Genomic DNA, 12,866 nt, shown 5'->3' with positions numbered 1-12,866 from the left:
CTTGCTGTGCGTCGGGCACCAGGCTAAGCACATTCTCTCTTTCATGCTCTCAATAACCCTATGAGGTACGGATGACCAGAACACCCGTTTTACAAAGAAGGAAACCAAGACCCAGAGGCCCCAACTCTCCCAAAGCCCCAGATTTGGGCAGCATCAGAACCAGGTTCAAGCCAGGATGCCGGCTCGGAAGGCTGGGTCCTCAGCCGGGCACCCCGCCGGGGGTGGGACGAGGGGGCCCCCCCGGCCACGCTCGGTTTCCCAGCTCCAGGGGTGCGGCCGGGCGAGGGCACCTGTGAAATCTTGTGCTCTCGCTCCTTCTGCATCTGCCTCAGCTTGTGCAGCATCCCCCTGAAGTCCACGATGCCATACTTCATGCAGATCCGCTCGTAGTCTTTCCGGTCGGCCGTCATCAGCAGCTGCCACACTTGTTCCATGTCCACCTTTTTCTCGGGGGCGGGAGGAGCCCTGGGGAGCAGGGTGGGCAGGTCAGAGGCCGGCGTGGGGGTGGCTAGGAGCTGGTCATCTGGCCCCGATGCCCCGAGGGGGTCCTGGGGAGCTACCCTCTCTGTGCTGGAGGAAAGGAACCCAGAGACTGGGATCTGGGACTGACTCCTGTTAGGACTGGAAGGACCCAGAGATGGGCAGGGGCAGCCCTGGCCCCACAGCTCCAGCTTCGTGGGAGAAACTCTGCTCCTAACAGCTTGTATGGTGGATGTCTGAGACATCTTGCTCAGAAAGAAAGGAAGAGGAAAGAAAGGAAAGGTGGGAGATTGTTCTGTCGCTTTATAAAAAATTTTTATAAGTCCCTGTTCTAGCGGAATGTCCAAATTTTTTTCTCTCTTTTTTTGGTGAGGAAGAGTGGCCCTGAGCTAACGTCTGTTGCCAATCTTCCTCTTTTTGCTTGAGGAAGATGGGAGATTGTCTCTGAGCTAACATCTGTGCCAGTCTTCCTCTATTTTGTACGTGAGATGCCGCCACAGCATGGCTTGAGGAGCAGTGTGTAGGTCCGCGCCCAGGATCTGAACCGGGAACCCAGGGCCGCGGAAGCGAAGCACGTGAACTTAACCACGACACCACCCGGCCAGCCCTGGAGCACCCGATTTCACAAACGAGTAAATGAGAATCCAGAAAGGAGAGACCCTTAACTCCAGGATGTACAGCTTAAAAGTGGCAGAGCTGGATGGGGAATTCCTGGTCCGGATTGCCTCCCCTCCTCCCTCGGGCCGCCTGCGGCCCAGCTTCCCCGCGTGTGTCGAGGGTGCAGGAGAAAAGCGGCAGGGGACGGGCACCACAGGAGCTCCAAAACCCGCCGCGGACAGGCTGGACCCACCTCTTCTTGAGTAACTTCCGGAATTCTGCCAGCTCCTTCCTAAGGTCTAGAAAAGAAGCAGGAATAAGGCCCCGTCCCGGGTGGGGTTCCCAGGGGCCAAGGCGGGCTTTTCCGTAGAAAGGGGGGCAGTGGGGAGGGGATCAAGGGGGACCTGTGGACCGTGGCTGACGGCCGAGCTTTTGAAAGGGGCTTTCCTGTGGGCTGACAATGACCCCTCAGGTGTCCCTGGGGGCTTGGCCAAGTGGGGAGCATGGAGCAGCACATCCCCCAAAGACCCCAAGATTTCTGACAACCCTTCCACCTACCCTCCTGGGGCTCCTTCACCCTCTTCCGACTCTTCCGGAAGCCAACTGGACCGTCAAGAGGAGAGTTCACGTGGATGGTCAGGGAGAGAAGCAAGAAGACACGCTGATGGCCTTCCTGTGACCAACAGGGCACCAGGGCCCTGACCTCCCCTCTGAGGCCTGGCAACGGCCCAGCAAGAGGGATAAGCAGGGCGGAGGGTCTGTCCATCATCAGCGTGGATGCCCCAGGGCCTTAGCACGGCCAAAATGGAATCACCCTGGTTATCATCACACACAGGGGAGGCCCACACCCACATTTCCAGGGGCCAAGGAGGCATGATCACGCAGAGTGACCACAGGTGACCACAACGAACTGAAGCTGTTTGGCTGATCCTGCGGCCATTCTGAATCCTGTTCTGCATCACCTACGTCCTCTAAAGATGCTGGGAAGCTAAATACTTGCCTTCCCAACTTCCCTTGCAACTAAGAGCGGCCACGAGACAGAGATTTGCCCCTGAGATGTGAGCCGAAGTCTCTGCGGAGTTTCTGAGAACTCTTTCGCCAGGGCCCCTCCCGCCCCCGTGCCGGCCCTGAGTGTGGGCTCAGTCTGGATCTGCGGCAGCCACTTTACCACCATGAGGTGATGAGCCAGGCTCAGAGCACGAGACAGAAACAGCCTGGCTCCCCGGTGACAGCCCTGAGCTGGGAGCCTGGACTCGTCTCTGAACTTCTTCTCACGGGAAGTAACGGGGTGTCCTTATTTCTTGGGCTGCTGGAGTGGGGTTCCCTCTTACTCGGAGGCAGAAGTGGGACCAACTGAGAGATTGGGTCTGCTTTCTTGAGAGACAACTGCCTTCCAATTTATACACGTTGACAACTTCAAAGTTTTTGAAACACCGTGCAAACCAAAAAAATCCCACGTCTGAGAAAGGGTTTGGCGTTTAGAGTACCCATTTTCCCCCTCTGGTGTAGACCTGCACAAAGCATTCTTTGCACAGTGGGGAAACTGAGGCCCAGAGGACTTCGTGAAGCCCGCTGAATGAGCTGGCAGAAGATCCAGGATTAGAAGCCAACTTCCAGGTCCTGGGCTCCTTCCACGGGGCTGAGACACCGTCACTCAGAGGCTGCGTGGGACGTGTGCCGAGCGCGCGCCTGTGCAGCCACACGCAGTGCTGGTGTGTGAGTGGACGAGGCCGCAGCCTCCTGGGTCCCCTCTCCCTCCCCCACGGGTGTGAGGCCCCTGAGTCCTCTCCGGGCCCTCCGAGCCCCCGAGCACCGCCGAGACAGGCCAGGGGACGGGTCCAGGGTGCCCACCTTCGATGACGGTGAGCCTGGCGGAGCACATGGCCTCCCCGTACATGTTGATCGCGGTGCAGCGGTACTGGTCCGTGTCCTCACCCGTCAGCTTGTTGATCTGCAGAGGTCAAGGGCAGGGGACGGGGCTAGCCAACATCCTCCCCACCATTACTAGACATGGCTGCGTGTCACAGAGATGAGTAAGACGCCGTCCTTGTCCTCATCAGGAAAGCATATCCCAAAACAAAATCCTGGATCAGGCCAGAGGGTGGAAATGCCTGCCCTGCCATCAGAGACAACCTGGGGTGGTGGACAGAGCTCGCTTTCTTGAGTCAGACGGATCTGGGACTAAATACCATCTCTGTCATGTATTACAGGCTGTGCAACCTTGGGCAAGTTACCTAACCTCTCTGAACCTTATTTCTTTACTTGTAAAATCAGGGTAATGATACCTCAAACGGCAGTGAACGGTGGGATCGAAGTGTATAATCTATATCACGTGGTTAGCCCAGGGCCCAGCACGCAGTAGGGGTTCCACGATTGGGAGCTGTCGAGATGACTAATGCTGACCAGCATTGGTTGAGTGAGGCTCACCATGGGCCAGACAATTTACATAACCTTTAATGCCCATAAAAACCCTACAACATAGGTACTATTGTGACCCCTTTTACAGATGAGGACATAGAGATACAGAGAAGTAAGTAGCCATCCGAGGCCGAGGCTGTGGGCCTGGGGTTGCAACTAAGCCGTCAGACTCCAGGCCTGCGTTCTGAAGCTCTCGTCTACACGGCCTCCCAGGTTATCAGCAGATGCACCCGGAAGTCTGTCCGCTCCACACCCAGCTTGGCGACTGTCGGAGCCACAGGGTGGAGCTGAGCGGACTCAGTTCCAGCTGGGGCATCTCCCTCTGCTCTGGGGAGAGGAGGAGACCCCCGGGGGGGCCGGGAAGAGAGGGGCGGACGGCGGCCTGCCCCTGCCTACCTGCAGCGTGTGCTCCCTGCCGCCAGGGCCGGAGGAGATCTCGTACTTGCTGGAGTTGCTGAGGCTACCTTTGCTGCACTGCCAGCGCACCAGGGGTCTGGGCTCCCCGGAGACCACCGCCCGGAAGATGGCATTTCTCCCTGTGGCGGGAGAAGGCCCGTGGGAGATTGACAAGTTGAGGGTGGCGGGGAGAGGGTATTTACGGAGACCTGAGTTTGAGTTGTCTTTGCTGTTCTAGGTGTTGCAACTGCCTACTCCAAGAAAGAGGCCAGACCTTGGTCCCCTTGACTCAAGGACTCCGCCGATGCCCGGGGGACAGCAGCAGTTTCCAGGACCCCAGGAGACCCCCCTTGCCTGGCTTTCATCCGGCAGAGCCCAGGCTCCTTGAGAAAAGATACAGCTGGACCGTCCTCGGTGGAGGGGGCGGCGAGCATGCTCGGGGTTGGAGGAGGTGTTCTGTTGCAGGTGGGTGGGGTGAGGAGTCTGAAAGACTCCCCAAGACTGGGGAGGGGATGAATCTTTTGTGGGTTCCACGTCTGCTCTCTAGGGGGGCATGACAACCTTGGAAAGGCATGGGTGTCTGATGCCCCGGGGGGCTGATCCTGAGACATAGGGCTCCAGCCTCGGAAAGGCCCTGAGTTCTGTGTTTGGTGTGGGAGCCTGGGCACTCCTCGGCTAGAGGACCCCTCGGGATTCCCCAGGAACATCCCAATAGAGGTGTATGGAGGGAAGACCCCAGGGCGCTCCCCAGTGTTGAGACAAAACTCTCAGGACCTCGTGGAGTCGGGGTTTAGGGTCAGATTTAGAAAACTAGCGGGCCAATACTTTTCTCGCACCAGAGTGCTGTAAACTGAAGGTCACAGCAGGGACGTGTTTCGAGGGAAGAACACCAATTCACACCCCTTCTCCACAAGCCTTTGTTCCCCCTGCTTTCCCGGGCACTTTTCCTGCGTGGCCTCCGAGAAGCCTCCAGGGCCCAGTCTGTGAGCGTGGGGTGCAGCTTCTGGAGGCAAGGGCCGGCAGGAGCCCAGATTCACTCCGTTTCGCTCCCTCTCCGCTGCAGCCGCTTGGAGGCCGGGAGAGGGCAGGGGCTCCAGGAAACCCCACAGCCTCTCCCTGCTCCCAGGTTAGCATTTCCAGTCCTTGTTCCCCAGATATTTCTTGCATCAGCAAATCACAGCATATCTTCATCCCCTTACCCATTCTGGTCCTCAGGGCCCTGCCTTTCTGGGGATCCAGGCAGACAGGCACCCCCAAATATAGGGATGATGGGCTCAGGGACTGCGAGGCAGGCCAGGAAGGATAGGAACCCTTTGCATGATGGGAGTAGGGGCGGGGGTCTCGCCCCCCCTCTCGGCGGCTCTCCTCCCAGGTCTCACCCTCCTGCAGCGCCAAGGTGACGGGCTTCTGGTCGAAGCTGGGCAGTCTGCATCCTTGAGGGACCTCCTCCACCAGCTGCCGGATGCTCACTCCAGGGATGGAGGACCTCTGGAAGGGCTTCCCTGGAGAGGGTGGGAGAAAGGGAGGTGGGCCCTGCTCCCGCTCCCCTGAGCGTGCGGCCCTTCAACACAACGGAGCATTGACCCGCTCGCCCAAGGAGCAAGAGCCCCCTTGGCTCTCCCACCATTGGGCAGGATTGTCTCTCATAGCTCTGACTGGCAGCAGCGCTTTCGAATGCTCTAGTGGGACCTGGCAGTGGTCCGCCAGCTGTGCGAATGGAGCCGCTGGGGAGTGGCAGTGGGTGTCCTGGGGGGACTCGAGGCCGAAGCTGGAGAAGGGAGGGTGGTTAAGGGCTCCTCGTCAGAAGCAGGGCCCATGTCAGGGGCTCTGCACCTTTGGTTCCAGAGAGCAAAACCCCAAGCTGAAACTTAAAAAAGCAAAGAAACAGATGGGCCACAAAGATCCCTGAGCCCTCCCCGTCCCTCTCTCCACCCTGGGGAGGGTCGCCCACCCTGGGGAGCCGAGGGCAGCTCTTCTCTCACCTGCCATGGTGCTGGCTCCTCTCTAGCTACTGGGGGTGGCGACTGATGTCCTGGGAATAGAAGACAGAACTGCTTATGGGAGGTGCGGGCTGGTCCGCCCATCACTCCACCCACCAGTGACGCAGCCAACAGCTGGGGCGGGAGCCGGGTCGGGTAGCTGCCCCCGAGAGCTTGTCTCACCCCAGCTAATGACACGGATTGTTTCCTGCAACCCCCGCGCAGCAAAGCCAATTTCCCAGAGTCAGGAAGTGGAAGGATGTTGCCCAATTGGACCTTTCCCGGGTAAAGAAAACCATGGAGCTCAGCCTCTAAACTGGGTTGGTGGCCTGGCCTCCTTGTAGGACCCCAGACCCAAGGACCGCTCAGAGGGGGAGGTACGGCCTCCCCAAACCTCAGGAGATCAAACTCCCGGCATTCACGTTCCTTCCAGATACTTAACAGCCTGGTCCCCTTGACTTTGGAAGGTCAATTTTCTAGGGCTGTTCTCTGGGACTCCTGGCTCCTCCTCCGACTCCGAGACTTCCTAGCAGGGCCCAGAGCCCTCCACCTCCCACGCTCAACCAGTCTGGAATCCTTCTGCTTATGGGGTCTGCGGGGCAGAATCCCTGACTTGGCTGCTCGTAAGCTCTTCTCGACCTTGGCCAAGGGGATCCCCATAAATCCATCTGCCCCCCTCTGAAGCCAGTGAATTATAGCGTCAGGTGAACAAGAGTGCTTGCCAGCCTCTCCCAACCACCACCGCCACCACCTCCCCCGACTTCCTCTTAATTGCATCCATCCATTTTGGCCAATGGGGAGTGCTACCCGGGAGAGGGAGGGGCTTGACTCTGGGCTGGGGGGAGCGCCTTGATGGGAGCCATGAGTTGGAGGGAGGAGAGGATGACTTGGAAGAACTCTCCAGCAGTCCCACCTCCTGTGCAGTTGGCCCATGGCCAAGGGGTTCCATTTTGGAGCCTCAATTTGCTGCCCTAAGAGCTGTGCAATGAATATAGGATCACACATGACAGCGCACATTCCTGCCTCCAACTCGCTCTTCCATTGCACAACCGCCCACCCACTGGCACTTCTGGCCCCAAAGCGTCCCCTCCACGGCCCGGCCTCTGCCCCCCAGCGCGCTGGAATGCCGTGTGGTGCCAACCGCGTTCTGGAGCGGTCACGGGGCCACAGCCGCCGTGCAGCAGGGAGTCACGAGGGAGGGCAAGGAGAGAGAGCAGCGCCAGTGGAGGAGAACCCAGCCGGCTGCCCCCCCGGGGCAGAGATGCAGGGGCCTGCGTCCCACCCACTCCCCGCCTGGCACCTGTCCACAGCCTCCACCCGGGAGGAGCTCAACACAGATGTCTTAGTCATCATCTTCGTCTTCATCCCCACCAGCCATCGGCTCTTTGTGCCACAGGAAAACATACAATGCTAACACCACCCTTCTCCCTCCAGACTCCTGCCTGCAGGTCCCAGGTGGGGAGGGAGAAAGGAGCAGAACCCCTATGGGGACTTTGGGGTCCGAGGCTAAGCCATCTCGCCCTCTGACCTCCATTCTCTCCAGGATTAAGCCAGATTTCGTGCAACGTCAATGACGAATGAGATCTGTTTGGTCGGAGACGAGCAGTGTCGGTTGGAGGGGATGCGGAGGAAATGAATTCTCTCCTCCATGGTTCATCCTCACTTTTGAGAAGAGTCCTAATCCTTCTCAGGACCACACAGCAGCTGGTGTCCTCACTTCAGCCTGTCCCCACGAGGATGTCAGCCCTGGACCCCGGGGCGGGGCCTCCTGGTCTCTCGCCAGGACCCTCAGCCCTCCACCCTCTGTCTCCACCTGCTGTTTTGTCGTGCGGCCCCATGTTCCTGCTGCCTCCCACTTCTCAGAGGGTAGGGGTCGAGGCAGGAAGAGACGAAGGGGGTTTCTCTCAACTGCTTTGACCACGTCATTGTCAGGATGTAACAGGTCCCAGCCCTGACGTCCTTATTCTGCACAGCCAGTCAGATCTGTAACCTGCTCATCGCTTCACAATCTAAACCAAGCAGCATCTGGAAAGTCAGAACCGGGACGGAACCACCCAGACAGGGGTCACTGAAATTCTCTCCTCCAAACATACTGGAGTTGCATAGAGGAGATGCACATGCACCCCAGGGGATGTTCCCGGGGTTAACTGGTGCCCACTGCCTGCCCCTTCTTGAGTAGAAATGGTAGACAGCATGCCGGGATCTCCCTTTCTGCTCTACGCCCTCCCTGGGTGGGCAGCCAGGTGTGCGTGCCCTCTTACCTGGGCGTGCAGCTGGCCTCCAGCCGCCTGTCCGCCCCCTCCTCCCTGTTTCCAGCTGCCGCGCTGCCAGAGGCTCTGAATGGACTGCTGGTGGACAGGCAGTGCTGGGAGCAGATGTAGGTCACGCAGACTCCTCGGCTCCCTCCGCCCCTCCCACTCACCCCACCCCCATCCTCCTCCTTCCCCCGGGCTTGGCAGGGCAGGCCCCCCAGGGTTAATGCCCTGGCCTCCGAGGAGGTCAGAGATGGAAGGGTCCTGTGACATCAGCTTATCCAACTTCTTGTCTTGCAGAGCTTTGAGCTCTTAACCAGGTTGGCTTGGTTCAGTCTGCCCCATGTTGCCTCGTTTTTATGACCCCGTTTCGCAGGGGCGTTTCCATTGCCCAAAGCCTTCGTTTTTCCAGCTAAGCTGATCCCTTGGGACCCTGACACCCTGAGTCACAAAGACACAAAGTCACCACCCTCTTGTGAATCACAACCCAAAGTGGCACCAAACAGGAACCAACCTGGGGAGCTAGTCACAGACCCAGACAGGAGGGAGGGTGTGATCCCAGATGCTCTGTCATGGGGTACACCCCACCGAGAGCAGGGGGAGCAAGGGGAGACCCAGGGAGTCCCACAGCCAGGAGGCCTTCTGGGAGAAGGTGCGTTTTCTCCAGACAGAAGGGGTGACCCGGCCAGCTGGGATGGGGGCTGACGGTGGCAGGGCAGGTGGGCGGGTTTCTGAGGATGTGTGGATGGAAGGTGGGAGTGGGGGTAGGACGGCGATAACAGATTTTCCTAAGAAGAGTGGAGGCAGGCGAGGCCCAGAAGGAGAGAAGGTGAGAAGGCCACCTGCTCTTTCTTGAAGGGCAGGGAACCTGTTAGTGGCCACCAATAGGCAAGGATTGATCAAGGATTTGGGCAAAGGAGAAATGAGGCTAATGTTTTCCAGGGAGAGAGCACTGGTTATCAGCATGTTGCCAACCCCACAGGAGCCTCTGCACGTGCTCTGAGAGACGTGTGTGTGTGTGTGCAAGCACACGTGTATTTGTGTGTCCCCCGCGTGCTCCTAACTCTGGTGTTTCACTTATGCACAAACGTGTTGAATGCCAACCCTGTGTCGGGTCCTGGGTCTCCCCCGCTGTGTCAGGCACTGGGAAGACAAAGGAACTTAGTCTAAGGGGCAGACCGGCCTTAAACAGCCAGCTAATGCAACGCGAGCTCCCAAGGGACGGATGGTGAGCCACGGAGCTGAGCTCGCACGGCTAGGAACAAGCAGCGTGGGGCGAGCTGCGACAGGCCAGCTTTGGGAGCCAGTGGGGGATTTTGATCTCTATCCTAAGGGCTGTTGAGGTCTGCTTAAGCTGGAGGGGTGACAGGATCCAAGGAGCATTTTTAAAAACCTCACTCTGGTGCAGGGCGGAGAAGGGATGGAGGAGCGCGGGAGGGAGAGGCAGGAGCAGGGCAGACAGCGACCCCACAGTGTTCTTTCTTCCGTGGGGCCCTGAGCTCCAGGGGCCTCCTGAGCCACCACACTGTCTCGTCCAGGAGGGGAAGGGGAGGCTGTGAGCGTGGCCCAATACAGAGCTTTCGGGGTTCCTGGTGCCTCTGTTGGCCACCCAGGTTGCTGGCAGGCCTTTCCCTGAGGTCCGGGGATGGCCAATGGACAACAGGAGGGGTGGCTCTCTGCTCTGCACCGTACCGTCCTTGGATCCTGCTTGTCACGATAAGATGGAAACTTCAGGAGTCTAAGGAACTGAAATGCGGTTGGGGGAAGTGGTTCCCGGCCACCTCTGTCTTCTGTCCTCTGTCCTCTATCGAATGGAATGGTCAGTAACCTCCAGCTGTGCCTGGCGTGTTCAGCCACGCTCCTGAAGGCGAGAATCTTCAGTGGTGAGAAAGGTCCTCGGGCACACACGGGCGTTGCTCCCTGCGATGGGCAGTAGGTAACAAAGGGGTGGTGACGGGGTGTCCAGCCATAGCCCAGCCCCTTCTAAGAATTTCCCAGCTACCCCCCCAAGCCAGTGACAGTGCGCTCTGACTATTCTCCAATGATCTTTCCTAGTGCCCGGGTTTTAGCACACCGCCTCTGCCCGTGGTACAACTTTCTTACACCTCCTGACGGCCTATTCCTTGGGAGGTGAAGGAACAAGTCCCTGCCTTCATTGTTAGGGACCAACTATATCAAAAGAGCTCTGGGCAAGGGATCTGTGTGTATTATTGCCTCTTCCTCCATGCTATGGGAAGGGCTCAGGGACTTTGGGAAAGGAGCACAATTTATTAATGCCCTCCTGTCGCCACAGAGGGAAACGTATTATATGGCAGGTGCTGAGAGGCTCGGCCCCATTCAGGCCCCTCTCCGGGGCCCTCCTCCTCCCCAGGGCACAGTTGGGATGAGATGACCCCCGAGATCCTGGCCAGCTTGAGCCTTCTAGAGGCTTGTGACGTGCTGAGTGGGTTCCATGGACAAGGCCCCATCGTGGCCTTAGAAACAGGGTATTTCATGGACTCGGGAGAGAGGCTGAATTCATTTGCAGGCTGCTGTTGCCTCGACATCTTGGTGTACAAAGGCTCTGCTCCAGGCAAGCAAGGCCCTGGGGACGTGTTCCACGGGACAGTGTCCTCTCTCGCTCCCTCTGAGGTCCAGGTAGATGCGGTGGGAGTGCAGCGTTCTCATCAAAGACATGCGTGTGCACCCTCACACACACAACAATGTCACCAACAGAGCTGGACTCTCCCGGAAGGTAGGTGACTTTGCTGCCCCATGGAAATGGCTTCAGGAGTTTAAACCCATTTCTGAGCCTGGGCCTAGGACATAGGACTCTGTTCCAACCAGTCCTTACCCAGGAAGATGGAGGTGGGAGCGCGGGTCGGGGCAGACGACACCCTTCTGTCCTTCACACCAGCCTCCCTGAGCCGCTGTCGGGCTGTCATCTCCAACAGTCCACACCCTGCCCCACAGCTGCCCGCCTGGCGGGTGTGCCTCCCTATCCCCAGCCTGGCCCCGGTCAGGTCAGCCGTCTCTCGTGTGTTTCTCACCCCACCTGCCCACGATGACTCCCTTGCGGCCTCGAGGAATGAACACCCTGGAGACCCCAAGGGCAATTTCACGCTTGCAAAGCCGGCTTGGCTTTCAGCAACAGAGAAATTCCAGTCAGGAGCCAATCCTCCGATTGAAAGGGCCGGCTCAGCGGGCCTGATGACCTGGGGCCACAGAAGGGGGTCCTGTGGACCACCAGGGAGCAGACAGTGGGCCGAGCGCCTGCTCCAGCTTCCAGGAGGGGTTAGGCCACAGCGAGCATCAGTCTACTGGGAGAGCTTGGAACCTTCCGGAAGATGGGCGCTGGACGGAACCCTGGAGAGCATCTAAAGACAGCAGCAACACAATTACAGCCACCACAACGGTACTCGACTCTTAGGAGCTCTGCTGTGTGTCAGACGTTCTCCGAAGTCTTCAGACGTATTAACTCCTGAGTCTGCTCTCTTAACGACCAGCGTTCTGTGGATCTAACCCACTCCCTCTCTTTCAGGGGTGGCCACGAGGCCCGCAGAGGAACACCGACTGCTAAAAGGCATGTGGTGAGTTAGCCAGACTCACTTCCAGGGCTGGGAGAAGCACCAACACCCAAGTCATTCCAGAAGGCTGCTCCCCGAGGCCTCACCCAGGTGGCGAGGAGGCGAATGACCCCTCCTGCTAAACAGGCCGCGGACCTGCTCTGTTCCCTAACGTCGCGATCTCATTAGCCGGCCATCTGACGGGGACACTAGTCTGTTCTCACAGAATCACAGCAAATTACGGCGCTCACTGCGTCCCGGCTGCCGAGTGACGTTCATTTAGTCACACTACAACCCTGCAAGGTAGAGACTTCTTGTGTCTGCTGCACAGAGAAGGAAGCTGAGGCTGGGAGTCCTTGCGTAGGGGCCCCCGTTACACGGCTAGTAAGTGATGGAGCAGGGGTGTAAAGCGGGCCGTCTGGGTCCACCACACTTCTGCCTCCTGGCCTCGAGATTCAGAATTTCAAAAGTTAGATATAAGTCCACCTTTTGTGGCCTTCGTGGCTGCATTCTTTCGGTCATAAACTTCATCCTCAAAGATCTCCTGGGGCCCAGCAGAAGCCGAGAAGGGCCCAACCAGTTGCAATTTTGGGGGCTTCTGGTATTTTTTTTTTAAGGAAGAAATGATAAAACAGGGCTAAAATGTGGGTAGCATATTTTAAATATTTACATTTAGCCGCTTAACTCTCTTAACCCATAGACGCAAAATGCCGCGCGGAATCATCAGGCTGTTTGCGAATTATTGCAGGGTTTATGAAAGGGTTCGTTCTCGGTGCCTCACCAGCAGCACCACACGGGAGTGAACACGATTTGTGGTTGAAAGCGTAAAACGAGCGTCTTTTCCTTCATTTCCGTCAGCACATTTCTGCGACCTTGTGGAGGACTCATTTGCAGACAACGCTGGGCCCTTCAAGGAGCGGCCGCCACCACCCGTGATGGGCTCTGCCCAGCCCAAGCCCAGGCGGGGAGGAAAACCTGCTGGGGTTCAGAGAGGGCTCTGCCTCCCCGCTTCTCCAGGCCCCACTGTCCCTCAGCACAGTGGCCCCAGGTCACAGCGCCCTTGGAAGCCCAGCTGGGTGACGGGCATGGCGGGAGGAGGCTGCAGGCCCTTTGGGAAGAAAGTACCTTCCTGCCACCTGTCCTGAGAGCCGTGACAAGGGTGGCCGTGGTCCCCACCACAACCTCACTACATCTGAGCC

The 12,866-nt window shown here is 58.3% G+C and overlaps 1 protein-coding gene across 1 annotated transcript in view; it reads right to left on the bottom strand.

Annotated features, from left to right (window-relative positions):
- IGFN1 (immunoglobulin like and fibronectin type III domain containing 1) overlaps window positions 1-8,272 on the bottom strand; it is a 32,405-nt gene extending 24,133 nt beyond the window's left edge. Inside the window, exons 1-8 of the mRNA XM_070255867.1 lie at window positions 8,132-8,272; window positions 5,874-5,923; window positions 5,271-5,393; window positions 3,892-4,031; window positions 2,929-3,028; window positions 1,636-1,680; window positions 1,331-1,376; window positions 291-465 (exon numbers count right to left, since the gene is read on the bottom strand). Of these exons, the coding sequence (XP_070111968.1) occupies window positions 291-465; window positions 1,331-1,376; window positions 1,636-1,680; window positions 2,929-3,028; window positions 3,892-4,031; window positions 5,271-5,393; window positions 5,874-5,880 (636 nt within the window). The 5' untranslated portion in view covers window positions 5,881-5,923; window positions 8,132-8,272. The remainder of the gene's footprint in view (window positions 1-290; window positions 466-1,330; window positions 1,377-1,635; window positions 1,681-2,928; window positions 3,029-3,891; window positions 4,032-5,270; window positions 5,394-5,873; window positions 5,924-8,131) is intronic.
- Window positions 8,273-12,866: the final 4,594 nt, after the last annotated feature.

This window comes from Equus caballus, chromosome 30 (genome assembly GCF_041296265.1).
Source record: "Equus caballus isolate H_3958 breed thoroughbred chromosome 30, TB-T2T, whole genome shotgun sequence".
In the NCBI taxonomy this organism is placed as follows: Eukaryota; Metazoa; Chordata; class Mammalia; order Perissodactyla; family Equidae; genus Equus; species Equus caballus.
This window is presented reverse-complemented; position numbering and strand designations above follow the sequence as displayed.